We start from the raw sequence: 27,725 nt of genomic DNA on the forward strand, positions 1-27,725 counted from the left end.
AAACCATGGAACAGGTGGGGGGAGGTTGAAACTAAATGTGTATTTTAGGGTTGCCATATATCTGGAATTCCCCAGACATCCTGGCAACCCTAGTGGTATCCGGATTATCATCTATTGTTTTAATTGTAAAATGACAATGATAAATACATTTTTAAAAAGAAGAAAGAAATTGGTAGTTAGGATGTGTGCAGAATCATTTATGGAAGAGTATTTCACACATCATGTCCGACTTTGAATAATCCCGGGACCTGAAGCTCTGTGAGGGGTCAAGGACAGTGCCAGGGTTCTTTGAGGGAAGCCATGGCTGTTAAATTGGTATGTGCTTTAAATGCATGGTGGGGATGTGACCCTAGTTGGAGTCAGCCAGGTTTCTGAAGCACTTCTGAAGCTTCCTGATCAGCTCAGTCGCTGACCTGGGATATACTGGTTCACACATCTCTTTTTGACATGCAGGCAAATCCACAGGGTTTTATTGACGGAAAAATTGATGTGGAAAGTATAAATTACTATGTGAAGGGTGGTGGGAGAAGTAAGCTACAGTTCCCACAACTCTTTGGAGGAGGCCAAGACTATTAAAGTGGTAGAAGAGTATTGGTGTAGATATGACCCAGTCTTCACCTGGCAGTGACAATTCAATTGTGCTGGTGAATCTCAGAGGGATGGTGAGCTAGAGCTGGGATGCAACCACCAAGAAGACTCTCCGCTGGGCTGCCCACTTCTGTTACAGGTGGGAGCCCATCTTCCTAGCCCATGTTAACATTCAAGCTGATCTGTCTCTCAGGCAACCAGATTCCCAAGTTGTTTAGGGTGTTGTATAGCAGTACTAAAACCACTACTTTTGATTATCGGTACTGAAATGGGCTTGGTAGCATATTGGCAGTCGGTGCAGTGCTTTTTGCCTTGACTTCCTGCCAGCATTAACTGGATATTGAAAAATAATTTCATGGTTTTTGTCAGTGCAAGCACTTAACCACAGTGGGCCCTTACTGAACACCAAGCGAGTCACTATCGATTTTCAGAGAAAGATGGCTCATTTCAAAAGACGAAGAGAAATAGCAACACAGGCTAGGAGAAGGAAGGCAGGCACCAAAGAACTGGGTCCAGCAGGGCTGGCCTGGGGGTGACTTAATGCCTGTGGGCAAGATCTGGTCCGGCAAGCCACGGGAAGTGATCTGCTGCACCCTGCAACTTTATACCCACGTCTGCTCAAGAGATAAAAGTCCTCTACCTGGTCGTTACAGAGCAATTTCTAAGGAGCAGTGCACTTCATACACTGAAAGCACATTGAGAGCACGTGCCTTCCCCGCCAGGAGCCTGGGCGCTGCCATTTCTTCCTCGCGGAGCTACAATTCCCAGCCCAAACTGCAGCTCCCAGGATTCTGGGGGGGGGGGGGGGATGGGGAGGCCTTGTATTTTAAATGCGCATCGAAGTCGCTTGAACTGCATGGCGGGGAGCTGCCCATGAAAAACCTCTGGGGACATGATCCAGCGGAGCAGAACCCCGACCGGACCGCGCGGAGCATCCTTCCCGGAAGCCTCAGCAGGAGCCACAGACTACATTTCCCAGACTCCTCCGCGGATAAAGCCTCGTCGTCTCTGCCGGTTAAGGAAACGGGCGTGGCCTGCAGCCAACAGACTGGCGCGCACGACGCGGAAGTGGGCGGCACCTAAAGGGAGAACCAATGAAAGCGGCGTCCGTTACTGGCCGTGGGAGGAGACGGGGGCGGGGCTGTGCTTAAAGAGCCCGCCGGGGCCGGAGGACGGGCCAAGATGGCGGCGGCAGCGGCGGCGGCGGCGGGGCGACCGCGGAGAGGCGGCCGGGGCCCCGCAGGGCTCCTCCTCCTCCTCCTCCTGCTGCTGCTGCTTCCGGGGTCCCGGGCCGAGCAGATGGAGGAGCACCTGAAGCGGGAGCACTCCCTCACCAAGCCTTACCAGGGTGAGCTGCGCCCTCCTCACGGCAGGCAGGCATCCTCCCGGTGCAGCTTCCGCAAGCCCATCGGCGCCGTCACCGGGACAGGCTCCCTCGCTGCCCCCCCATATCACAGAGGGGGGGCGCTTCCCCCGTTGGATGTCTGCCTGCAAGGCAGCTGCTCACAAGCGATGTAGGCACTGAAGGCTGAATGGTGCATTTCTGGGCAGGAAGTGCTTCACCTGTTGGGTGTTGGCCAGCTGTGCAGATGTTCCGTGGTGCTGCTTGGGGGAGGAGGTGATGCCCCGCTTTGGGGAGGGAGAGATTGTCCCTAGGCCCAAGGGGGGCTCTTGGAAGGAAAAGTTGGGGCTGCCTGGGCTGCCCCTTTGCCATGAGCAGCCTCTTGCACATAAGAAATCCAACCGGGGGAAACCTTTCCTCTGAAAGGCACCTAGTGGGAATGCAAAGCTGCTCCGCTTCTGCTCTGTGCAACTATCCAATGCGGGGGGGGGGGGTGAGTCGCAGCCCCTTGTGGAGTAGGCTGTGCGCCCCAACGTTTGTGTGCCTATGTGACTAGATGGAAAAGAGGGTGTGTAGCTATATTTAAGTTATGAATACAACAAGTGAAGCCGCCTTCCTTGTGCAAAACCCTTCAGAAATTTTGGGTGTGATTGAAGTTCTGCCTGTATGCAGTGAACTCTTGTTCTTGCTTTTGTTAATGTATTTTGTGTTTTTGGCTTGTATTTTTGTGCTCTGAACTGCCCTGAGATCTACAGATGAAGGGTGGTATACAGATTTAATAAATAATACAAAAAATAATTTGACCAGCAGAGTGCCTCTCCCTGTGATTGGGTGGCCTTTTATGTTGGTATGATTGGGGCACATTGGTGGCGGTTGCAGTGTATTTCTGTGCACAGAGCCTCATGGCACGTTCTGCAGCATCTCTACCAGCAAGGCCTGGGCCACCAGATCGGGGCAAGCAACATTCTTACTCTTGCTGGGTTAATTGCCCTCAAGTGAATCAATGCACTTCTCCCAGTAGAAGTGACTGTCAACCATTCACCTGTATGGGAAAACATAATGATGTGCTGTCCCCAGTCACTGAGAAAACAAGTTGGGTGCTGTCTCTGTATCCTTTCAGTTGCAGATTCATTGTTGCTTTTGTTTCTTGGTTGTACTAAGCTGTGATGAAATAGCTGTTTTTAGGATTATGGCTTAAATGCTCTGCTCCTCACTTTTTCAGGTGTAGGATCAGCCAGCTCCTCTCTGTGGGAACTTATGGGCAATGCGATGGTGATGACCCAGTTCGTTCGTCTCACTCCAGATATTCAGAGCAAGCAGGGCGCTCTCTGGAACAGGGTGGTAAGGCTTATTTTCCTCTAATTGCCTGCAGGTGGGCTCTAGGGCTTCATTACACCAGAAATAATTGCCTTGTAAATTCTTCCCCTGTTGATGTTATCCTTTATGAAAATAAAGCAGTGAAAGGTGAGGCAATTCATAGTATGATAATGAAATCCTGTGAGGATTAATATTTAGAGTGTCTGATGTGCCGAAAAATATTATGGAGTGCAGGCAAAATTAGATGTGAAACAAACCATGTTTCAAAGCCAAGTTGTGTTGGTTACAAAGTTCTGTTCATACCAGAGCTGTATATTGAAGAAGTTACTGTGTGGCTCATGTTTATTTTCAAGATCAGAGATGACTTTAAAAGTGAGCTTCCAAGCAGTAAAGCCACCTTCAGTGATCATAATGCTTTTCTGGTGCTGGGCTTGCTGAATGATGTGCCAGTCTCCGTTGCTGCTTTAGTAAACTGGTATTTTAAAACCAAAAAAGCTAGCATCAGATGCCCAGGACAACGCAAGAGCAGTGTTAGGAACGTTGCCAAATAGCTCCTGAAACCAGGGTTGCAGTCACTAGAACGGAATGTCTAGTTGCCATTTTGGGGTAAGTCTTATTTTTCAAATGATGGACTGATTCTCAGTTAAACATCTGGCTAGTTCAGATGACAACCTTGAGCTAAGGCTTTTAGAAGAAATGACTTTGGGAAGAAAAGTCACCTTATCCAGGGACAGTCCACACATTCCAACCTCTTTTCTTAATGGTGACACAGACCATTCATAACATAAGAATATTCTTCACAACTGTGAGCAGGGCAGTGGGGTGGGGAAGACAAACTGCAACAACAACTAACTATACTGTAACATTGTTCCCTGCTCCTGCTCAGGCTGCACAGAAAAAGCATCTGTTCCTGAAATTCATTCTGATTGTCCAGATAAAATGTAACCGATAGAATTCTACACGATGTGGTATTAGTGTGTGAAACAGTCAAGATTCAATGATTCCCAGGCCTGCATCTCTAGGTAGTGGAGATGACAGGTGCCATTGTGGTGCTCGGGCATCTTCACCTGGTCACAAGCCAGGCTATTCTCCCCACAGTCTTAAAACATAGAGTTGTGACCTTTGTCTCTTTGTTTACTAAATTGGTTTTGTCAGTGCAATATTAGTCACTGAAATGGACAAGCAATTTCAAAACTTGAAAGCCTTGTTATTACTTCATTCACTTGCCAAGGCAAAGGGGGTCCAGCAGATGTTATTGCTCCTGTACTGAACATTCCTGGAGGTGTGCTCCCTCTCCACTGCGTGGCTACCTGTAATAATTATGCTGAGGAGGAGATTCGGGCAGGGTGTAGGTTGTATCATAATATGAATGATTTCCTAATTTCCAGAGCCTCTGCTTTTCAGCTTCCTAGGGAAATCTATCTGAAAGCTTCTGGAAATAATGCAGGATTGGAGGGGCATTGGCTCTGATCCAGCAAGACCCTCCTTTTGTTCTTACTTCAGTAAATGTGATAGTGAATATTGACCCATTAAGGAATTAAATGACCTGGACTTTGCAGACATCAGAAACTGTTAGAAGCTCAGTGTTTATTCATACTATCCAAAAGCAGACTGGGTTTCATCATTTGTATGTTATGTTTGCCCAGCTCCCTTTTTCTGCCTGCTGTCCCAGAGGTTCAGCAAAACATTGGCACTGGGCAGATTCAGTGTGGAAATTTTCAGGCATTTTATCAGCTGGCTGCCTTAATATTGTATTTTAGTGGCAGAAGGTTCATAACTTGACAGTAGTAGGTTGTCAGCTGTTGTGGAGTTGACTATCAAGGCACTGGGCTAGTCAGATCCTGAAGTCTTTCCACTTAGGAAACTTTCTTGTCTTTTCCTTAAACTGATGCCATTTTGCTCTGTTGTTATGCCTGTGTGCAGTTCCCCATATCTTAATAACACCACCTGGGATTAATTTCCTTGGCACTCAGTTGGCAAGGGAATGTATATATTATTGGCAAGAGGAATATCGAAAGCACTCTTCTTTGCTGTTTGCGTTTTGTAAAGGTTGTTGCTTGTTTCTGCTAATGTGCATTTCTGCAGCCTGCTTCTAAGTTCTACCTTTCCTTTCAGTAGATGTAATGGAGACAGTTGAACTCCTTTATAATTCCACTTGTGCGTATTCAAGTGCTTCAACAGACTTCAGAGCTGTGAGAAATCGAACCAGGTCCAGGTCCCTGCTTGATGGCTTCCAATCAGTGTTGACAAGGTGGAGCTGGGGGTGGCGTGTTAAGGGAATACTACTGTCCAAATTGGAGCCAAAGTTGCCAGCTTGCAGTTAGCGTCTGCTTTCTTGGGCTCTTGCGCATCAGTAGCTTGAGAAATAAATAAAAGGACCTTGTTCCTTCTGGTTTACAAATGCCTTTCCCTCCCTGCTTACTGGATCCTTATTTTCTCCAAATGAGTAGCCTAAACAATGAATGCCTTCTCTGTTCTTGCATCTTCACAAAATTGGCAGTTTCTACAAGTTGATGGGAACTTTCTTTCTCCCTCAATTTTTTGGTTTTTGTTTCTTTTCAGAAATACAACAGAGAAATATTTAGGGGAGAACAGCATCAGGGTTGAGGGGCATTTCTGTTTCCCTTCTAAAACTAAAGAGGGTAGCATACAACAAAGGGGACACCATTCTGAATACTGAATTCTTCACCCCACCTGCACCGTACACACTTTTCAGCTGCACTGTTCTTCATGGTTGGAGTAACAGAAACATCTGTGCTACAGATTCCCAAGCCAACCTTATTCACGTTTACTCAGAAATAAGCCCTGCTAAAACTTCCTCTTGAGCTGCCTGTGTATGTTGGGTTATAGCCTTAAAACTCCTTTGAGCTGTCAAGGCTCACCACAAACAGCGTGGGGCACTGGGCTGGATTTGTCCAAGGGGACTCAGGATGTGCCCTTTCCCCTTCCAAGGTCTCTTGGAACAACTGTGGGATGTCGTGCCATTTTACTGCTTCCAGAAATCTCACCACTTCTCTCTTCCTTCTTTTAACCCTGGGCAGTGGTGTGGGGTGGAAATTAGGGCTGGATGATATATAGATACATCGGCCAAAACTGATTTGAAGTCCATATCATGATATTTGGGGGGGGGGGGGAGGCGGTTTGAGTTGTTTTTGTTTAAAGTATTTTATAGTTTTATATTCTGATTTTATTCTGTGAATCATTCTGAGACATGTGGGTACAGGGTGATAGATAAATTTAATTAATGTTAATAATAATAAAATTTTTGACCCAGCAATATATCGTAAATCATGGTGTGTGCACGCTATGCAAAAGTCACAATGTGAGAAAAACTGTGAAGCCAGCCAATGTCTCTTCATAGCTCCATCCTTATTTCAGACATTGTGATACATCAGTATATCACAATGTTTAGCTGTTGATATGTCATGAGATTGAAAACCAAATATTGCCTAGCCCTAGTGTAAATTTCTCCATGCAAAATTTTCCAGTGCTTTTTTATTTTTGACAAAAAATATTGTTTCTTTTTTAAAGCTTTGTTTTACTTGCATTTAGTCAACAAACACACTTAATTAGAATAGTCTGTAGGGCATCAGAAAAAATTCCAAAGCAAATTACCCCAGCTTGCATAGTGAAATTTTCCAGTTGAAATTTTAATTCACAATGCTCTGGAAAATCCACATCACTGTCCTATGCCAAATTAGATGGTAAGCCTCTCAGGGCAGGGGCCTGTCCTTTTGTGCTATGGGACATGGGGAGCTTCCTTGCTCAGAGTGTCTAGTTCAGTACTGCCTACTGCCCAGGGCTTAAGATGAGGTCCTCTTCCTGCCTTACTGGGGATGGCAGAGATTGAACCTGACACCTTCTGCATGCAAAGTAGATGCATTCAAAGTATATTAAAACTAAGGGTTGATAACAGAATTCGCAGTGCTTTTGGAATACTTTTCTTCCTGGCAGAAAGCCATTTAACAAATCTGGTTTTAAAGCCAAATTAAATTTGTAGTGTACATGTGACCAAAAGTCTCCCTTTTTTCTTACGTGCTTGTGTGGCAGATGTGAGAATAGTTGTCCCTGATATCACAAATACATTGTCTTCTCCCTGTCCCCTTTCTACTTTTTGCAGCCTTGTTACTTGAGAGACTGGGAGATGCAGGTACACTTCAAAATCCACGGGCAAGGAAAGAAGAATCTGAATGGAGATGGCTTTGCAATCTGGTACACAAAGGACCGTATGCAGCCAGGTAAAAGACTTTTCTCTCGAGTGCATTGCCAAACCACAAGCCTCTGCTCAAGGGACCGAATGCATGCAGATCCATAGCAGTGAGCCACCTGGCTGCTTTGCACCCGTCTCTAGATTCTGATAGCACAGATCAGCTTGCTGTGGATTGGGGTTTGTGTGTGTATATTCACATCTTCTCTTGCATTTGCAAGGGGAGACGACTTGTCTTGTGTAATGGATGGGAAGTGAGCTAAAAGCTACCTCAAACAAAGGCTTGAGAACTTTATTGAATGGAGTACCATTTTTCCAGTTTAGGTTTTCTTCTTTTATAGTGGCCCTAAGGCAGTATACTTAAAGCTGCTGAGTTAAAACTGAGTTAAAGCTGCTGAGTTAAAACCCCAGCTCCTGCATTCCCCCCCATCTTGAGTAATAATAATAATTAATAATAATAATAATAAATTCCTTCTTACTGTTTTCTTGCTGCAGTTGTTTTGCACTGCTAAGGTTGGCAAGCTAGTACTAGTTTAAGTTGTGAACATATCCAGGAAGCAGGTTGCCTCTTCAGTATGTAGTGGGAACCCCAAATAATCTCTCCAGATTTTTTCATTGTGATGTCAGGGGATGCAACTGAAAGTGCACTGGGAGATAATTAATGGTTCCCACACCAACGTCTGCTCATCTGGTTCTAGGCTAGTGGCTCTAGAGTGTGAGGAAGGACAACCCCTGAGATCCTGTGCTTTGCCTAATGCCAGATGATAAATTTGTTTTGGCCCTAAATGGATGCCGATCACTTCTCCTGCCCCCAGTAGCTGGATGCATTCACACTGTGTCTCTCTCAAACAGGTTAATGTAGAAGAACCCTGAAGAAGCCAGGAAGTTGGCACTTAGGACGGCAGTGGGGAACCTCTTCTTAGGCCCTCCCAGCCTCCACGTTAGGCCTTTGTGGCTGCTTTGACTAAGCCATGCCCAACCCCCCTTGCATCTGATGGCTTCTATGAAGTTGAGTGCAGGGCAGGTAAAGGCACGGCTGAGTCGAAAGTGAGTTTGCAGGCACCTGAACAGTAGCACCTGCAAAACCCCTAAACAGCACTTTGCTTTCATCTGATTGTTAGGGCTTGCAAAGCACTGTGCACACAATGGTCAGCTGGTTGTTGGCTTTGCAAAGTACAGGGCTGTGCCTTTGACCACATGGTTAGGTTTCAAACTACAAAGGCAAAAATAGGTCACCTGACATTGTTGTGATGTCAGAGGAGTGACCCTGCCCATCTGTCAAACTTGGCCTGTGGGCAGGTGGCAGGTAAAGGAGAGAGGAGGGTTTGGCCTGCCTGCTGGATCCTATTCCTGACCCCTGACTCGGGGGATAAGGTGGTATTTTTTCCAACTAAAACCAGTTTGACTGAGCTGTAGCTTTAAATGGGAGAGGCAGACCTGCATTCTCAAGAACCATACTTTTCTGGGCAGTGAGCCAGAGTCCTAAAGTGTGACTTGCTGCACAATAGCCATCTCCAACCTGGTGCCTTCCAAATCCTTTGATCTGCCTGTAGCCCAAAACATCTGGAGGGCATCAAGCCGGAGATGGCTATTCTACAAGAACAACGTCCATGAATGACTAGGTTACTGCCCCCCCTCCACTTGATTAATGTACTTGTATTCATATGTACTTGTATTCATAAGCAAGAGATGCAACATTTGAATGTGGGTGCTTTTACACTCTGAAAGCACTTCCCCTTGGAGTTAAATTTGTATCTCTTGCTCAAAACTTGACTAAAGTCTGGTAAACCCACCAAGAATCATGTTGGATTGCTCCAGGGTCCATTTCAGGGTTAGCCATCACTGACTTCAAAGTGTGCTGATTTGGATGACTATTGAATACAGGCACAAGAACCTTGCACTTCTCTGCTGTAGATTTGCATTGTTCAAAATAAGCTATAAAGTTGAAATGTGTTGTAATGGGCATCCATTAATAAATCTTTCCAAAAGTTGTGTAAATGGGAAGCCAGGTCTTCTGTAGTTTGGTTGTGGGGAATAAGCCTGCTTAGCTCAAACTTCTGCTTGCTCCACCAAGTGGTGGAGTAAAATGCTAGAAAGCAGCAGCTGGTGGAAGCTGATGGTGAACACACTGACGTCTGTTCTAGGGCCTGTCTTCGGGAGCAAGGATAACTTTCTAGGGCTGGGAGTGTTTGTAGACACCTATCCAAATGAGGAAAAACAGCAGGAGGTAAGGTGGCTTTGGAACAGCGGTTATAGCAGTGGGAAAGCGGGGGGGGTGTGTGTGTGTGTGTGTGTGTGTGGAGATCCTTGTTGTTCAGTGTCCCGGGTGGCCATGGCAATGGGATGAAGGTTTTGGTTTTTTTAAGTGCTAGGTCTGTTTTCTGCTACTAGCCGGTTCAGGGTCTGCGGTTGGCCATGAATGAAATAAAATGAACCACAAATAGCATGATCTGTGTGTTTAGAGTGCAGGATTTTAATACTTCCAGCACAATGTAAATTTGTCGTGGTCTCCATCAATTCAGTTTTTCATAAGCATTGCTTTTTGCTCTCATCTGAAGGGCTGAGAAACTGTGCACTGAAGCCACACACCCCAAAGACAGGAAATATATATTTAGCTTTACTTCAACCAACTTTGCCCATGTGCTTCCCAGGCTTTTCCCTGTATAACTTTATATCCACTGAGCATAGCTTTCTTGAGCTTCATGCCCACTCAGTGTTTTGGATGACAGCTCCCCACAGGCTCCACCAACATGGCCATGGTTCCCCATGATCCCCAGCAAAGTATTATTTATTATTAAATACGTTAGTTGCTCTGTCTTGCCCAGGGCAACTTAAAGTGACTTACAACCAACTAAACCCCCATTAAAACCAAGAGGAGAAAGAAATACATTTAAAAACATCTGGCCCACTTCTGGCCATAGATAGTTAAAGGCCAAAGACCTGGTTGAAGAGGAACATTTTCACCTGGTGCCTTAAGATGCATAATGAAAGCGCCAGGTGATTCTCCTTGGGGAGAGCATTTCACAAATGGGCCCCCACCGTAGAAAAGGCCCGTTCTCGCGTTGCCTCCTTCTGGACCTCTCATGGAGGAAGCACACAAAGGGCCTCAGATGATGAGCATATGACCACGTTGTGGCTGGTGGTAGATGCAGTACCAGATACCTCCTGGGCACCAGGCTGACAAGGGCATGACTAGAATTGTGGTAACTCCTCATTTTAAAAAAAGATGGTCTAGCCAGCTGTTTAAAATACGTTCCTTAACTTGCAAGATCTTTATTGGTTTCTGCCTTCTTTTCTGAGATTGATGCAAATGTTTTTGTACGTGGAAGTGTGCATGCATCGTATATCTGAGGAACTATGAAGGAACCTTGTCTTGAATCAGTGACTATTACATCTGCCTCTTTTTCTTTTTACCAAGTCAGAATTGAGGAGCTTCTGTCTGGTGCCCTAAAGGACATCCTGCTAGCAGGTTTGCTGCCATATTGCAGCTTCTCTGTCAATGCAAAATCTTTTCTGAGTTTAATCCCCAACTCTCATCCTATTACTGCCCTGTCTTGGTTGAGATACGATAATGTCTAACCTGTAAATCCCAAACCCATCTGACTAGTTATTCCAAGCCAATGCTGCTTGCTTTTGATTCTACGTTTTCAATTCTATTTTTGTATGTGCAGGGAGTTTTTGTTCATTGGAATCAAATGTTTTAATCCCTTCCTGCAACCTAAAGCTGTACAATCTACGGAAATTTTACCATCCAATTCTATTGTGAAAGTTAAACTGGTTGGAATTGCCAGATGTTCTGTACAGCTGTGATGTGCTATGTTGAATATTCTGTCCAGTGTTCTGAAATTGCCATCTCCAGCCTGGTGTCTTCTGGGACTGATGTGAGCTGTAATCCAAGGCATCAGGAGGGCACCGGGTTGGGGAAGGTTGTTCAGAACAAGGGTGGCCAAGTTCAGTAATACAGTTGAACTAATGACCCCATTCCAAGGCCATGGAGCAGGGTCTCCATCTCTTTCTCTCCCATTCCCTGTCCACCACAGGTCACTTTAAATCAAGACCTCTGAACATGGCTTCCAGAATCAAATGGTTTGTACCATGGACCATCCTTGGCAGCACGTGGCATGCCCTGTAGCGGCTCACCTTATTGTGGAGCAGAGCAGCTCTGCGACAACAAAACTACCCCTTCCCATCTTTACTTTGGATCTCTCCTCTTCAAATGGCAAGCAGACTTGCTGCACAATGAGGCTCTGCAGTTTCAGACCTTTAAAAAAAAAATCTGGTTGGCTTTGCCATGGAAATACTGAGCAGTTGTTCCCCCCCCCCCCCAATAAGCTGATATTTGCTCAGGTTTGCTAATACTATTTGAGCTTTGCTTTTGTTTGCCTACCTGAGGGGGCTCTTTGTATTCCCTTTTGAAATGTCTCCCTTCAGTGGAGCTCTGAATTTGCCTTAAATGGCAGTGAAAGCCATTCTTGAACCTCTGGTAGTAACCCTGCTGGGCCCTCCCATGAAAGGAAGTTCAGTTTCTCTTCCCGCTCCCCGTGGTCTTGGCCAGGGTGAACTTGGGTGGGGAAAGTGAAGCACCCCCCCCCATTGAAAAAGAAGGCTCATTTTACTTGTACGTGCAAGAGAGTTTTATTGTAAAGTCACTTGCCTGCCTCAGAACAGCCTCACCTGCTCTGCCTCTGCATGAGCTACTGATCTAGGCATATCTCAGGCAGGGAGCAGGCAGCCTCCTTGAATGAAGGGTGAGTCACTTTGGTTCCTCCCTGTAGTTAGGAATGAGGAGAGTGATCCAGTTGCACCAGATTCAGGAGTAGCAGCATTGCCTGTTGCCAGTTGAGGCCAACAGTGGATGGAGGTGAAGACGCCCCTCTGGATGAAATGCTAGTCCAACAGGGAGCCATCACTGTAGGTCGATCTCTAGGGCCACAGGTGTCCTTGGCCATCTGATTCAGTTGATTTCTCCTGGACGTTGTCTGGTGCATCTGGCAAGTGTGCAAAGAACCTGGTGCACATGGTAGAATGGACTTCAAGATCTGAAAACAAACAATATGTACTTTTGTAATCCAAGAAGATATTTATAAAACAATTTTAAAAATAAAGTATGCTGGGCAAGATTTAAAAGCTGTCTTTTTTAATGTCAGGATTTGCAGTTTGAAAAACACAACCCGTTCCATTGCATATATGCAAGCACATGGTTTGGCTGGGTTCCTGCTTGGTAGTGTTGGGTACTTCAGTTCATATCATTGAGCCCATTTGTGGTTAAATTTCCTCGCCTGCGCTTTTAGAGAGTTTCTTTAGATTTGTATCAAAACATCCCTGACCATCAATTCCAGGAATATGAATAATTGCCAAGGCTTTCCCCCATATGGATCTTGGTCATGGTTGAGTGGTGGTGTGTAGTTTTACAGGTCAATGTTTAACTGTCTGTTGGATGACTGTCTCTTGCTTCATTCCCTCCCTCTCTCCCTTGCTTTGCAATAACTGTTCTGGATTCTCAGGCCCAGAAGAAGAGGTATTCCTCAGGAAACCAGGTACTTGAAGATGCTCTCCTAGCCTTGCATCAAGCTTATAGCGTTCTCTTTGCCAGTCTGCCTCTCTTACTGCTTTTGGGTTTTATGTCTGCCAATATCCCAGGTCGGAAAACTCCAGTGCTTGGAACCAGAGCGACAATTATTGAATGACAGCCTGTTTTACTGGACCACCCTCTATCTTTCCATTCTTCACCATCCTTTCCCTGCAGATCTGGCTTTGCTATATGTTTAGTTACTGGGATATTTTCCCCTGCCTTCTCTTGTGAGTCTCATCAGTTTAATGCATTTAGAGCATAGGGACCTCTGGGTTCAAATCTCAGACTCCTCAGCTGGCCTTGGGCAAACCACAAATTTTAGGCAGGGCACAGTTGCCTTTGCAGATACACAGTAGGGTCCTTCTGTGCTAAGATGCAGACAGGGCTTTATGGTGGTCACCTAAAGTGCCTGGGAAGAGGGAGAGGTATTTTGCCCTCTTAAGAACATAAGAGCCTGTTGGATCAGATCAGTGGCCCATCTAGTTCAGCATCCTGTTCTCACGGTGGCCAACCAGATGCCTTGAGGAAACCCACAAGCAGGACCCGAGTGCAAGAGCCTTCTCCCCCTCTGTGCCTCCCAGCAGCAGACTGCCTCTGGCCTTGAAGGCATCAGGAGCCCCCTCCTCCATGCATCTGTCCAGTCCTCTTTTAAAGCCTTCCAGGTTGGTGGCCATCACTGCCTCTTGTGGGAGCGAGGATGCTCCGTGTGAAGGAGGACTTGACTTTATCCATCCAGAGTCTTCCAGCATTCAGCTTCATTGAGGTCCATGAGTTCTAGCATTTTGAGAGAGAGCAAACTTTTCTGTTTGCCTTCTTCATGCCATGCCTGAGTTTATAAACTGCTTCCTTCTCACCTCTTCCCTTTAGCAGAAGACCTTGCATGGTGGCTTTAGGACAGACAAGTGTTTTGTTAAAAATTATGAAACTCACAGTATTCAAAGTGTGGTCACTGCTTTAGATGGCCTTAAAGGGAGTTGAGGCAAATCCATAAAGGAGGGCAGGTCTATCAGTGGATTATCCAGTAGTCACAACAGCGAAACAGAATCTGTGCTTTTGACTGACTTGATGCTGCCTGGGGGATGGGGCTCTTACAGGCTTTCAAGCATATTTTTTATAAACCATATGGCTTAGAAACTTGAGGATTATTATTATTTTAAAAAACTTGAAGTTTTGAGAAATGGAATTCTGTGCCCAGTTCCATAGTCTATATGTTTCTAGGCTTGTGCTGAAAGGTGGTGTACCTAACAACACTTGATGCAGATATCAGAAGTAATACACTGATGTTGCCTGGTTAGAAATGTATAGTCTACAAGGACAAGATGCATCTCTTAGAAGAATTTCATGGGGCACAAGCCTCACGGTTAAGTTCTCCCGTGAGGTTGGGAAAGGGCCTGTGTTCTCTCACGACAATCGAACCATTCATGGAGAACTGCACTCTCCGTCTGTAGCCATCTTGCAGTAACCAGGAAGTCTCCAGCCTATTGTTGAGTCAAGTGGAGCAGCCTGTTGGCTCAGGCTGTGCTACAGTTGCGTAAGCTGGTGGTGGGCATTTTATATCTTGGTACATTAGTTAGTTTTGTACCTATTTGCTAGGTGAGACTCAATGTGTTTTGAGAGCATCAAAACACACCCTTCCAGAATTTGGGGTGTGCCTCTCCTATTTCTGCTGTGCCTGTGGGTAACCTGCAAGTAACTCAGCACAAGAGCGCACTCTCCTGTGACTTCCAGCAACGGGCATTCAGAAATATTACTGTCTCTGAACGTGGAGGCGGAACTTGGGCATCATGGCTGGTAGACATTGATAGCTTTCTTCTCCATCACTGCCTCCTTTGGGAGTGAGTGCTGTTGTCTAACCCTTTTTTAAACCTTAACTTTTGCTCAGACGCAGAAGTAGTTTGTGCTGATCTGTGCTTGCTTGTCCAGAGTAAGTCCCAGCCCTGCTAATGCTCATACTGGGTTCTGTCTCTGTCCTGCTTGGCTCCCTGCATGCCTGTTTCCCCTCCCTTGTCCACTGGATGTGACCAGACCTTTGACAGAGCAGTGTGCAAATAGCCGGCTGACCTGCAGTTCCTCCCTTCTCTTCCAGCGGGTGTTCCCATACGTCTCTGCCATGGTGAGCAATGGGTCCCTCGCCTATGACCACGACAGAGATGGCAGACCCACTGAACTTGGTGGATGCACAGCAATGGTGCGCAACTTGAACCATGACACATTCCTGGTGATCCGCTATGTGAAGAGGAGGCTTACGGTGAGTCTTTCTCTGTGCACTTTGTCCTCTGCATTCCACATTCCCACCGGCATTCCTCAGGTGTGGCCTCAGAAAGGAGTAGGTTGGATTGAGTCTTCTTTCTTTTCAGGTCTTGCTTGATATCGATGGCAAGCATGAATGGAGAGACTGCATTGACATCCCAGGAGTACACTTGCCACGCGGCTACTACTTTGGGGTCTCTTCTGTCACCGGGGACCTGTCGGGTACTGCTTTTAAGGCCGGCCGAAAGCATCCTCCTCCTGCTGCTGTGTTTTTCAAGAGTCCAAAGCCAGATCTCCTAGAAGCAGAAATGAAGAAGTTCAGGGAAAAGTGAACCCATAAATGGCTGCTGGCTCTCATGTTTTCCTGTAGTTCTGTTTGTAGATGCCTAAAATATCTTTAGTCTTTCTCAGGCATAGGGAAACTTAGCCCACCACATGTTTTGGGACTACAATTCCCATTATCCCTCATCACTGGTCCTGTTAGCTAGGGATGATGGGAATTGTGGTCCCAAAACATCTGGAGGGCCGAGTTTGCCTATGCCTGGTCTTTCTGTACCAGGCGAGGGCAGACTTCAGGCTTGTGGGATCTACATTAAGAGAAAATTACACCTAGGAACATCTTGAGTTTCAGAATTAGAACTGAGCTCACAGTCCTCACACTTTCAAACATACCTGCTGTATTTTCATGGGTCTTATCCATCATGGGCATCACTCATGTGCCTTGTGTGGGTTCCTCTCACTTAGACATGGCCTCTTACATGCTCCCAGCTGGGCTCATTCACCCTTTTTTTACTCATGTCTCACCAAAGTTTCTATGATAAGTTATTAATTGCTTAGTAGTGACCTCTGTCTGCCCATTGCACCCCAGTGGCCTAAGGGCTGCACAGCTTCTCCTCTGAAGATGCAAATCCTGTCCATAAGTCAGAGCTGGTTGTTCCTCTTTAAAGGAATGGCTGGCTGCGCATGGAACATGGGGAGAACTCCAGGAGGATGCATCACCCAGGGCCAACTGCCATTGCACAGTGGGAAGGAGAGGGTGGATCTAAGTTGACCGAAGGGATCTACTGTGCAGCTGTGTGCTCTTGCCATTCTGTGAGCATGTTAATGAAGTCCAGCTTAAAGGACTGCCACACAGCCGCTGGTGTTGGGTCTGTTTAGGCAGCCTAGTTCCACAAAGTTCTCTCCAGTCAGTGATGGGCAAAGTCATTCCTATTTGTGAGGAGTTTGGGACGAGCTATCTGTCTACTCTTCCCCAGATAGAATTGACAAAATAGAGTTCTTGAACAATGCTCGCAAGCCATTCCTGAGATGTGTGTGAGAGCCGAGTGGGAAGGCTACCTGGCCAACCAGTAGAGGTTGTGCTCCCTCCCACGCAAGGGGGAATTTCAGCAGGTGTGAGGGGAGTGCCTGCCTGCCTGCCTGTTGTGCTCACACTCTTCCTTCTCCCTATTCCTCTTTTGCCCCAGATAACCATGACATCATTTCCCTGAAGCTGTACCAACTGACTGTTCAACGGACACTGGAGGAGGACAAGCGGGACAAAGAAGTCTTCTTACCTGTGGTGGAGAACATGAAACTGCCTGGAAGTAAGTGTGGGTGGGTGGAGTGATGGGGCTTTAGGGCTGGAGTTTCAGGAAGAGATGCTTTAGGGATGCAGATTTTTGGTTGCTTGCAGAGGAGTCCTGCTCTTTTGATCTTAAGATACTGATATCACACAGTTAATTCTTACCTGTGCAGCAGTGGGCCTTGTCTGCAACACTGACAGAAGGAGGTCAGTTTCAAAGGTCAGATGTTAAGTCCCTGAAGGCTTAAAAGTTGTCCAGATAATTCACATGTGCGTCTGCAGCATGGATGCCACTTCCCTGACTTGTAATTCAACACTCCTTGGGACCAGGAAGATGAAGCAACTTGGCTGCTGTTCGTGGGGAAGAGCCACAATTCTCTGGCATAGCACATGACTTGCATGAAAATAGTCCCAGCTTCAGTTCCCAGCATCCCCAGGAAAGATTTTGCCTTAAACCCCGGAGAGCCACTGCTGTGCAAGTAAGTGAAAGCCAGAGGTGGGGAGCTGTGGCCCTCCAGATGTGGTTGGATTCCAACTCCCATGAGCCCCAGCCAGCATGGCCAGTGGTCAGGGGTGATGGGAGTTGTAGCTGAGAAACATCCAGAGGGCCACCAGTTAGGCACCCCCTTCCCTGGTAGAGAAAGCACTGAGCTTAGATGGACCCTTGATCTCTAGATGAGCCCCTGCTGCTGCTCTTCCCAGAATCTGTTACTCAAAGGCACAATACACCTGAGATTTAGATCCCATCTAGGTATTCTGGCTCATAGTCAACCACAAACTAAATTTGTCCTCCATGCCTACTCACTCTGCTAACCTTTCTTGACGTGAAGCTAAGTTTGGCCAAGGAATTCAGCCAAAGAGGCACAAGGTTTTTCATGGCTATTTCTTGGTAGCTGAGCCTGATCTGTGTTTCCATCCTTTGCAGTAGAGACTCCAATGGAACCAATGAGTGGCCTTGCTCTCTTCTTGATAGTCTTCTTCTCGTTGGTTGCCATCGTGTTTGCCATCGTCATTGGAATTATAGTCTACAACAAATGGCAGGAACAGAGCCGGAAACACTTTTACTGATTTGGAGGCGTCCTGTTGCATTCTTCCTCCTTTGCCTTCTGGAGGGCCATTGGTTTTGTTGGCATGGGTGGTTGCCTGTGCAGGCAGCTAGTTTCCAGAAGCCATGCTGTGAGGACTCCTGTCCATCTGGATCTTATACTTCTAATGGCAGCCTTTGGATTGGTGGTGGGCCCCCAATGATGGAGGCAGCCATATCACTCTGCTCTACTTTGACTGCTTTGAACTGTGAGTTTTCAACTCTGGCATTTCTACGAGACTTTATAGACATATCCTTGATCATGCAATGTGAAATGAACATTCATCACATCGCTCTATGTAGATGGGAGAGACGTTTAGCCAATGAGATCTGGATTTGGTAACCTCTGCTGTTCCCTGTGGAGACTGGTTGGAAACCAGAGTAGTTGGGTGGGTGTCGACACACTGGTATGTTGATCAAGGCTGTTTGGTCTGGATGTTCTATGCAGGGGGTGGCTAAGCTGAGTTTTGCAGATGTTGTATTCCAACTCTTGTCTGCCCCAGCCAGAATCGCCAGTGGTTGGGGATGATGGGAGTTGTAGTCCAGCAGTATATGGAGGGCCACAGGTTAGCTAACATTGTTTTACTGGGATGCCTTAACTAGCATGTAGATCAGTCTTTGGCACCCTAGCACCCTCCAGTTTTGGACTACAGCTCCCATCAGCCCCAACCAGCTAGCTTGGCAAGGGAAGCCAGGAAGCTTGTATCTATAAGAAACCAAGGTATCCTTACCTTATGTCCCACAAATATACCTTTACTCTTATTTTTCCTCTAGTTTACAAAGACACCACCCTGCAGAATAAACAAATGTGAATGCCCTCCCTCCTAAAATAAATGGCAGCCTGCCTTATAATCCTGTCCCCCCCACTCCAAATTGAGACCTTCTGGCTTTCCTAACTGGACAAACTGCTGTATGTTTTTATTCAGGTGCTACAAAGCAGTTGACTCCTACAGCAGCTAAAAGGCAGCCCCTATGTGTTCTTTCCTCTTTCCCCTGGTTGCTCTGCCTCTGCTAATGGAGGTTGGGTGGGGGAAATCCCTTTGTTTTTAATACTAGCTGCTCCATTGACAGGAGCTCAGCTGAGGGGCCTCCCTTGCCAGTCATCCTCTGAGCCTTGCTAGCCAGCTGTGTGATGGAAAGGACAGGATGCCTCTTCTTCCTAGAGGCATCTTCTTCCAGAAGCCTGGTGGCTGGTGGTTCCAGAGATCAGTACTGGGAGCAGGGGCAGACTTGAGGCTAACGTTTCAGAGGCACTCTGTGCAATGCCAAAATTTGGTGCCCACCTCTCGTCTTCTGTTGTTCCTCATTGTTGAAGCACCCGCTGTGGAGCCCTCTCAGCTCGGTGCCCAGTGCAGGCGTTTCCCTAAATCCGCCTCTCCTAGTGGCCTCACTTCCCTGAAAGTCATCTTTTGCCTGCTGTTGTTTTCCTGAGCCCACAGCTGATCTGCAGAGTAATGTGGAAGGCAGTGCACTATGCCAGAGCACCTAGAAGCTGATGTGAAAAGTGAAAGGTAGACAGGATGGTGGGTGGGGATTTATTTTCTTATTGGCGAATTACTGTTTCAGACAAAATGCTGCTGACATTTATTGCTGCTATAACCTCCTTTATATATATGTAAGGTGACACTTCCCAGTTCTCTGGGGAACCTGACCTCCATCGCTCTCCAGCACTGAACACGCTCCACACAACTCAGAAGTCCCCTCTTTCCTCCCTACTGATGGGCTCCCCCCCCCCCTTTTTAATGGTCAGATTGGTGTCATCATTTTAACCTTTGCTACGGTTCAGCATGGCAGGAGGAAAGGCCCATCGGCATCAGGACCGTTTTCCACCTGAAAACTGATGCTTGAAGGCTTTATTATTTACAGTGAATTTGGCTGCCTGACCTGACCTCTCACCCCCCCCCCCGAGGCAGAGGTGCCTTACCTTGGGGTGTGCATGGGTGGAAGGGAGGATGCATCTGCTTGCGCAAATGTTGAGCATGATTCTTTACAGAAATGAGCTGTGCTTTCCCTGTGAAGTGGGGAGAGCCTGGTCACTGTCACACTGCGCATATTTTCATCTTTGCCCCCCTTCCAACTTCTAAAGTTTTATAATGACATTCAGTGACTTTGGTGTATTGGAACTCGGGTTGTGCTAAATATTCTTCATTTCAGCTTTGAGAGAGCAAGGAAGGGCAGAAAGAAAAACGTTTCCCTAAACCTGTTCATGGTCATCTTGCCTTTAGCATGTTAATTTTCTTACTTAGTTACCATTTTTTAAAAGCTGGCTCTGTGGTCTCTTTTCTCAAGTAATGCCAGGCAATCAAGGATCATGTAATGGACCTGGTGATGGCCAAATCTGAAGGGTGAGAGCAAAGAAATCCAGTTGAGAGAGGGAGGGCTGGACTTCCGGATCTGGCCGTGTGGGACACAGACTACTTTCCCTGCACACAGCTGGACCATGAGGTGCCAGGACTTGCTTTTCAATGCTGCTGAAAACAACCGCAAATCCTGCCTCTGCTCTTTTGGCTCAACCCTAGTTCGAAAGGAACTTAAAAATGCTTTGATGTTTGTCCAGATCATAATTCACTACACCTGGTGTTTTTTTTAACACGTAAGTTTAAAATGGAATGTGAAAAGTTATGAGCCAGCTGCTTAGAAGATCCCCAAGATGGAGTCAAATAAGCCAAAAACTCTGAAAAGGCCAATGCTTAAAAAGAAAAGCTCAGGATTTTGAGAGAGCCTAAGTGTCTTATTGGTTTGCATCTTACCTCATCCCAATTTAGTTAACAAATTATATTGCTTTTCAGGAGCCTTTTCTATTTAGCGATAAACATGGGCTTGTCTCTATCTCTGATGCAATTGACCTTTTGTATTAACTGCAATAAATACTATGTTCATAAACTTGTCCTAGTTAAAGGGGAAACAGGAGAGCAGTGGGGGACCTCCAGGAGAGCCTTAAAGAAAAAAACCATGTGCACTGCCCTGAATAATTGTGGGGTGGAGGCACATTGTGACCTTGCCCCCAAATGTCTCTGGCCCATGTTGTCTGCAGTGATCCTGGGCTAGATTGCTCTTTTGACCCGATCCCACTTGCCCTACCCACAGGGAACACTTCTTATGAGGAAGCCTTTGAGGGCAGAAGTGTGGAGTCTGCAGAGTGGTGAGCTTGACTTGATTATAAAAATAGATCCTTTGTGGAAAGAAGAAGAAACCACATGGGGGGGGGGGAGTCTAGTTACAAGGATGATTTTGAGAGTTGCTGTGCTAAGCAGAATGATCTCGTAATAAGTTTTTTTTTTTAAAAAAAAAAAAAAACTTCCACTGTTTTAACAGCCTTCAGAGCTGGGATATGAAGTACAAGTATTCCCTTGCTCATAAATGATTGGTAAAGTTGCTCAAAAGCAACTAGTGGATTTTTGGGAATCGGCCTGAGGAACTCACAGGGAGCTTGTGTTCTTCTCATTGGGGGTGTGTTTTAAATCTTGCTGCTATCTGTCACAAGCTGCTTTTCAGAAACAGGCTGTAATTTTATAGGGTCCTTAATATAAACGAGTGAATGTATTTCTTATTGTTTAGGGAGGCACTTGGTGGTGGTCACATGAGACAACAGCATTCTGTATGGCCTGGTCCACACGTCTTGCAAGCCAAACTATGGCTTAACGCAGTTACGCAGGCTGTGCAAGAAGAGCTTTGATCCTCTCTGATTGTGTTGCTGCTGTGCTGTGCTGAGTGAATCCATAGTTTGGCTTAGTGTGTTGTCAGATTTAACTCTCTCCTGGCTAACCACAAGCTGTAACCACGGTTTACCCTATGGTTTGCAGCTTATGGTTTGTCCAGGTGTGCTTAAAGCCCATCAGCAACGTGCCCAGGAAGGCGCACAATGGTTTGCAGAACGTGCATGCTCACACCCTTGGATTACCATGCTGCACTTGACAGCAGCTCACCAAGGTGCGGTGCAGCTTCAGGCCCAAGACTCAACAGATCTTTGTGCTATCAAGGGGGAGCCTCCCTGGTTGCCTCCAGTGGCAGTTGTGATAGTGAGCAGTGGAAGGAGGAGGAAGATGGCATGCTTTCCCCATTGTTTCAATAAGAGTTCTGGATTAGTGACAGTGGATCCCTAAGGGGTGAGACCTGCCACAAATGCTCAAGTGGGTTGTGCAGTTTACTTCTATATCAGTGTTGCAACCTCCACAAACGAAGGTAGAACTAGGGTTGCCATATTTCAAAAAGTAAAAACCAGGGGACCCCCCCCCCCCAAAGTTGAGCTTTTTTTTTTTTACACAACAAACTCGAGATTTTTCAATCGACTTACCTAAGATCCAGCAGGACAAAGCACCACCTTTAGGAAATTCCCCCCAGACATTAATTCCACCTTTGAAATCCTGGTAATGTCCAGGAAGACCTGGATGTGTGGCAGCCCTAGGGAGATCACATTCTCTGCACGCAGGAATGCAGGAAGCCATGGATCAATTCCTGGCACCTCTAGTTTTTTAAAACAAAATGCTGCTTTAAGGCTTTGGAGAAACACTTCATTGGGTGGGCAGACTTCAAGCTTCCAGGATCTATTTTGTTTTATTTGAACCCCCCAAGATTCACCACCTGCACTAAGTGGAAGACTAGTGGTTTTAAGAGCTGGGTGCACTTGTATGAAGAGGGTGCCTTTTGCTCACTGCACAGTGCAGTAATTTGAATTTAGTAACAAAAGTGAGCTTCTGGGTCTTGTGACCCACAAACTCCAAGTGTTCTTGAATTCAGTGGCCTAATTTGTAGTGAAGCAGCCTTTTGCATTTGTTGCCATTGCTAAAGGATTGAGAAGCAAAAACACTTGCCAAACCGGCCAGAGATCTACCCCCATCCCCCCCCCCGGCCTAGACAGACTAATGCTCAGCCTTGGTACGAGGCAGAATTGGGGGAGCATGTGAGCCTCCAGAAGCTGCTCCAACAATGCCAAGCGCCTTTCTGTATTTTGGTCCCGGATGGTGGGCTTTTCATGTCGGTTCTGGAGCATCAAGCAAAGCATGACACGAGGGACGCCAGTACCTTCCTTGCTAAGGGAAAACACCCACTGCAGTCTCCTGTTTTTTTAACGTGGGGGCTTCACTTTCACTGGCGCCCAAATGCTGTGCTTCAGCAGGGTCAGCATCTGGCTGTGGGGCTGCTGCTGAGTTAATGGCTGCAGGAGGAGCCTTCCTCTTTCTGAAGATAAGTTTCCTACATCAGCCTTTGCCACCATGCTGCCCTTTGGATATTTTGGCTGACAACCCTCATCAGCTCCAAACAGCATGGCTGGAGCCGACAGTAGATCTAGGCTCAAAGATCTACTGAACACCTGCTTGGTGAAGGCTGTTTGAAATAGTGATGAAGCAATATTGTAGCCAGGAAGTATTGCCTCTTTCAAAGACCCCCCCCCTTTTTTTTTTTGCCTGATCTGGTAAAAAGATTGTATGCTCGTCTGCCTTTTTCTCTGTATTTGTTTTTGTGTCTTGACAATAAACACAGATGCTGAAGTCTCTTTGCTGCTGTATGCATTGGTGGCTTAATTTAGTTCTGTTTTACTCTATCACAGTTGGGATCTCTAAACAGCTCACAGAATGAAGAATGAGACGTTAAAATACAAAAAGCCCAGTAATTAAAAATGCAGCAACTTGTAACATATAAACTTCACTTTCCAGTGGAGGAAAAATAAAACTAGTTAGCAGCTTGGACGATCAAACAAGCAGAACTCTAATGTGAAAAGAGCACAGATCTGTTTTATTTTCAAGTGTAAGTTGTTTACAAGGCTTGGGTGGATAAAAGGATCTTCATCTGGTGCCGAAAAGAGCAAAGAAGATGCCAGATGTGAGGCTATTCTGTAGCTGAAGTGCTGATCTCTTTGCGAGGGGCCATGCACCTCACTTCACTAGAATGTTGGCACAGGGAACAAGGGCTTTGAGGAGGATATTATGGTTTGGGTAAGTGTATGCAGGAGAATGTGATGTTCTGGGTAACCTTTATGCTGTTAAGGGCTTTCAACCAGCCCCGGAAGCAGCCTGGCATCCAGTGTGGCTGATCAGGTACTGGCATAAGATTGAACAGCTCCGTCCCATTAATAAATATACTGGCCTATTTTGAACCAGCTGTAGTTTCTAGGTAGTGCTACTTACAGTGCACTGTAGTCCTAAAGGGAGGTGACCAGAGTGTCCAGGTCTGTCTAAGCTGCCATATCAGTTGGAGCTGATAAGAGGCTTGTTGAGCTATGACAGGGAAGGTGAAGCCACTGGCTCTCCAGGTGTTCCTTGACTCCAGCTTCCATTAGCCTCAGCCAACATGGGGGATGGCTAGATGTCACCAGTCCTGATTCAGGGGTTGCTGCAAAGCAAGCCCTCTCCTAGCTTGCCATGCCCCACATTTGTGAGGGTGGCAGAGTTCCCAACAGGGCAACTCCATAGCCCCCAGCCTCTGCCAGGGGTACCACATGGAATGAACATGTGTTGGGACTGACTGAAATCCCACAGGCAGTCAGGGGCTTCCACCTGTCCTGGAAGTTTGATACAGTCTGCTTATTGCAACCCCCCCCCCCTCAAAATGGGACACCTTTCCTTCAAAAGGGGGAGGGGGACCTGCCTCTCTCTCAAAACAAAGAACTCCACATTGAAAGCTCATATTTGAATACCTCCAATTTCTCTCTTCTGTTGTTTCCCTGTGTGTATTTTAGATTGTGTCTCCTTTGGGGCAGGAGCCTGTCAGGACTGCTCTTTGTTGTCTTGTGCACAGGTGGTGCAATATAGATAATACATTCCAAATTATTTTAAACAGTGTTTTAAACAGCACTCAGTGTAACCTTAAATAGAACAGCAGCAGGTAAATGTTTGCTTAAACATAAGCCCATAAAGAAGCTGTCCAGAGTGGCTGGGAAATCCAGCCAGGTGGGTGGGGTATAAATAATAAATTATTATTATGTCTGCATCAGAGCCAGTCTGTAAACATTGCTCAGTCTCAGATACAAATTCATGTAAATATGTTTCAGTAACAAGTATCACCTACCTGTCTTGCATGTTCCATCTGACAAGAGCAGTGAAGAGCAGGTAGGACTCATCAACCTGGGAATCTAGAAGCAGAAAAACTGATCCTAAACCTCCGCTGCTTTGCAGAACATCTTTGGGAGAAGAAAAGGCTCAGGAGTAAACCCTACGCAAATCTGGAGTCCCTAAGTCAGTTGGATGGTGCCTTGTACGCCACCTTTAAGCAGCTCCTGCAGCCAAGCTGGTGCCAAACATCTTGCTCTTCTTGGGCCCCATCAGTGAGGCTGAGAGGATCACTTTGTCTTGGACCTTGGGGAGGTGACACTGGAGCTACTAATGCAATGGTTTGAACTCATCCCTGGAAGCACGCTCCATTGTCTCTTGAGACACACCACGGATGCGGTCCGTGAGTGTGGTGGTGCAGGGGATCGGGTGTTGGCCTAGGGCCTGGGAGACCAGGGTCCAAATCCCCACCCAGCCATGAAGCCCGATGTTGGGCCAGTCACCTACCATATCTCAGCCCAACCCACGTCATGGGATGTGGTGAGGATAATACAGGGAGAGGGAGAGCAAAATATGACACCTTGAGCTCCTGAGAGGAAAGGGGGGTTATTAAACAAAAACAAACACACAGTAAATAGCTGCCTGCCCTCCAGTGCTGTAGAGGACACCAATATTGAAGGAAAAGTCAGCTACTGGAATGAGGCATGTAGGGACTTTCACCTCAGGCAGGAGGATGTCTCAGGCAGGTTTTTATGAGTGCAGAGGACCCTTCAGATAACCTGGTCCCAAACTAAGGTTTAAAGGTCAGTGGCAACACCTTAAACGGGTCAGAAGCAAATAGGTAAGCAACATAACTGGTGCAAACAGGTCCCGTGTGATCCAAGCATTTTAGCTCCCACATATGCCACCAAATAAAGTTTCTGAACCGTCTTCAAGGGTTACTCCATGTGAAGCTCATTGCAGGAATCTAACCCCATCCTGTATCACTGAGGCAAGGCATGCCTTCTCTTTAGTAAGGCCACAGACGTTGTTAGTAAGACATGGCTGAAGATGTTGTTCCACCCCAAAGAGTGCCAAGCCAATGATCCCCCCCCCACACCACAAGCTGCTTGCCTGACCCTTTAGGGGGAGTGCAGCCCCGCCCAAGCCAGTTGCACACCCCACAGGATTGCTCAGCAAATACCAACAATCCCACTTCTAGAAGCAGCGAGACTTACGGCTTAACTTTTATTTTTTTTATGGGAATATTATAGTCTGTGAGAGTGAAATATGCTAAAATATATGGTGATGGATGGGTGGGAATTGAACATAAGTCTGTTTGGATAGTCTGTTTCTACAGTGGTGCTTTACCCCCTGCTTCCCCACCCCAAGCTAGTTTTATTCAGTGATGCTGCTGTAAATTTGTGGTTGGGATCAGAAGGCCTTCATAATTGTAGGAAGGCAAAGATTAGGTGAGGATTGTCTGATGTAGGCATATGATTTAGAAGCAGCTATGCTCCATTTTTGCCAGATATCTGGAGGCAAGATGGAGCATGAACAGAGTGGTCCTCTGGCGCAAGACATTATAAGCAACAGCATTTGGAGACATAATTTGCTTCCAATGCAGCTAACTACCAGGCGCGTCTTTTTTTGCGAATCAGTGGTGGCTTCTTGGGAGTGGATGGTTGCTTCTTGGGAGCTTTGGGTGGTTTTGTGGGAGCTGGAGGTGATTTTTTGGGAGCTTTGGGTGGTTTCTTGGGAGTTTGGGGTGGTTTCTTGGGAGCTTTGGGTGGTTTCTTGGGAACTGGAGGTAATTTTTTGGGAGTTTTGGGTAGTTTCCTGGGAGCCTTGGGTGATTTCTTGGGAGCTTTGGGTGGTTTCTTGGGAGCTGGAGTTGATTTTTTGGGAACTGGAGGTGATTCCTTGGGAGTTTTGGGTGGTTTCTTGGGAGCTTTGGATGGTTTCTTGGAAGCTGGAGTTGATTTTTTGGGAACTGGAGGTGATTCCTTAGGAGTTTTGGGTGGTTTCTTGGGAGCTTTGGATGGTTTCTTGGGAGCTGGAGTTGGTTTTTTGGGAACTGGAGGTGATTCCTTAGGAGTTTTGGGTGGTTTCTTGGGAGCTTTGGATGGTTTCTTGGCAGCTGGAGTTGGTTTTTTGGGAACTGGAGGTGATTCCTTGGGAGTTTTGGGTGGTTTCTTGGGAGCTGGAGCTGGTTTCTTGGGAGTTTTGGGTGGCTTCTTTGGAGCTGGTTTCTTGGGAGCTTTAGGTGGTTTCTTGGAAGTGGGAGGTTTGAGAGTAGTGGGTGTTTCCTCGGGAGTTGTGAGTAGATTTTGGGGAGTGGGTGGCAACTTATTGGGAGCTGGGAGTGGTCTCTCAGCAACTGGAGGCAGTGTTTCAGGAGCTTCTTCAGGTGGCCTCTCAAGAGTTTCCTTCTTCTTTGGAGGCATTTGGTATATTATGGAGCGTCTCCCTCCCATCGGATTGATTATCTTCATTGCCAGGTAGCCCTGAAGGGGGAAAAACAGGTAATAGCATCCCACCCAACTGCCCCAATTTTACTGGGATATCATGGATTTACAGAAGCCACCTTGGCTTCTGAAAGTAATCCCATTTGTCCCATTTTGGGCACAGTACTATGGCTTCTGCCTGTGGCCCAGGCCACTATCTTTTCCAGAAGCATGCTGATGATGTGCTTCTGGCATGCTGTAGCCTCTGTTTCTACAGTTGACAGTGTGGGGAGAGGGACAGATGGCCAAGGTAAGGTGGGAGGAGGGCAAGTGGTGGTGGCAGGATGGGGGGAGGCTGATGTCCCAAATTCCTCTCAGGAAATGTTGCA

The 27,725-nt window shown here is 46.6% G+C and overlaps 2 protein-coding genes across 4 annotated transcripts in view; one reads left to right on the forward strand and one right to left on the reverse strand.

Moving 5' to 3' along the window:
- The first annotated feature begins 1,713 nt into the window (after positions 1 to 1,713).
- On the forward strand, positions 1,714 to 23,418 carry LMAN2L (lectin, mannose binding 2 like). 3 transcript variants are annotated; one of them, XM_083453383.1, is made up of 9 exons: positions 1,714 to 1,936; positions 3,153 to 3,271; positions 7,368 to 7,485; positions 9,599 to 9,681; positions 12,959 to 12,991; positions 15,113 to 15,274; positions 15,384 to 15,498; positions 16,743 to 16,862; positions 17,766 to 23,418. In XM_083453383.1, the coding sequence occupies exons 1-9, from the start codon at positions 1,771 to 1,773 to the stop codon at positions 17,906 to 17,908; spliced, it is 1,059 nt and encodes a 352-aa protein (XP_083309509.1). In that variant the 5' UTR covers positions 1,714 to 1,770; the 3' UTR covers positions 17,909 to 23,418. The 3 variants fall into 3 exon arrangements, with proteins under 3 accessions (XP_083309509.1, XP_083309510.1, XP_083309511.1); XM_083453384.1 differs by lacking the exon at positions 12,959 to 12,991 and having other exon boundaries at positions 1,747 to 1,936; XM_083453385.1 differs by lacking the exons at positions 1,714 to 1,936; positions 3,153 to 3,271; positions 9,599 to 9,681; positions 12,959 to 12,991 and having other exon boundaries at positions 7,371 to 7,485.
- Positions 21,214 to 27,725, reverse strand: part of FER1L5 (fer-1 like family member 5) — a 94,964-nt gene continuing 88,452 nt past the window's right edge. The window contains exon 53 of the mRNA XM_083453440.1: positions 21,214 to 27,396. Within this exon, the coding sequence (XP_083309566.1) occupies positions 26,521 to 27,396 (876 nt within the window). The 3' untranslated portion in view covers positions 21,214 to 26,520. The remainder of the gene's footprint in view (positions 27,397 to 27,725) is intronic.

This window comes from Podarcis tiliguerta, assembly GCF_965153285.1.
Source record: "Podarcis tiliguerta genome assembly, chromosome: 8".
NCBI lineage: Eukaryota > Metazoa > Chordata > Lepidosauria > Squamata > Lacertidae > Podarcis > Podarcis tiliguerta.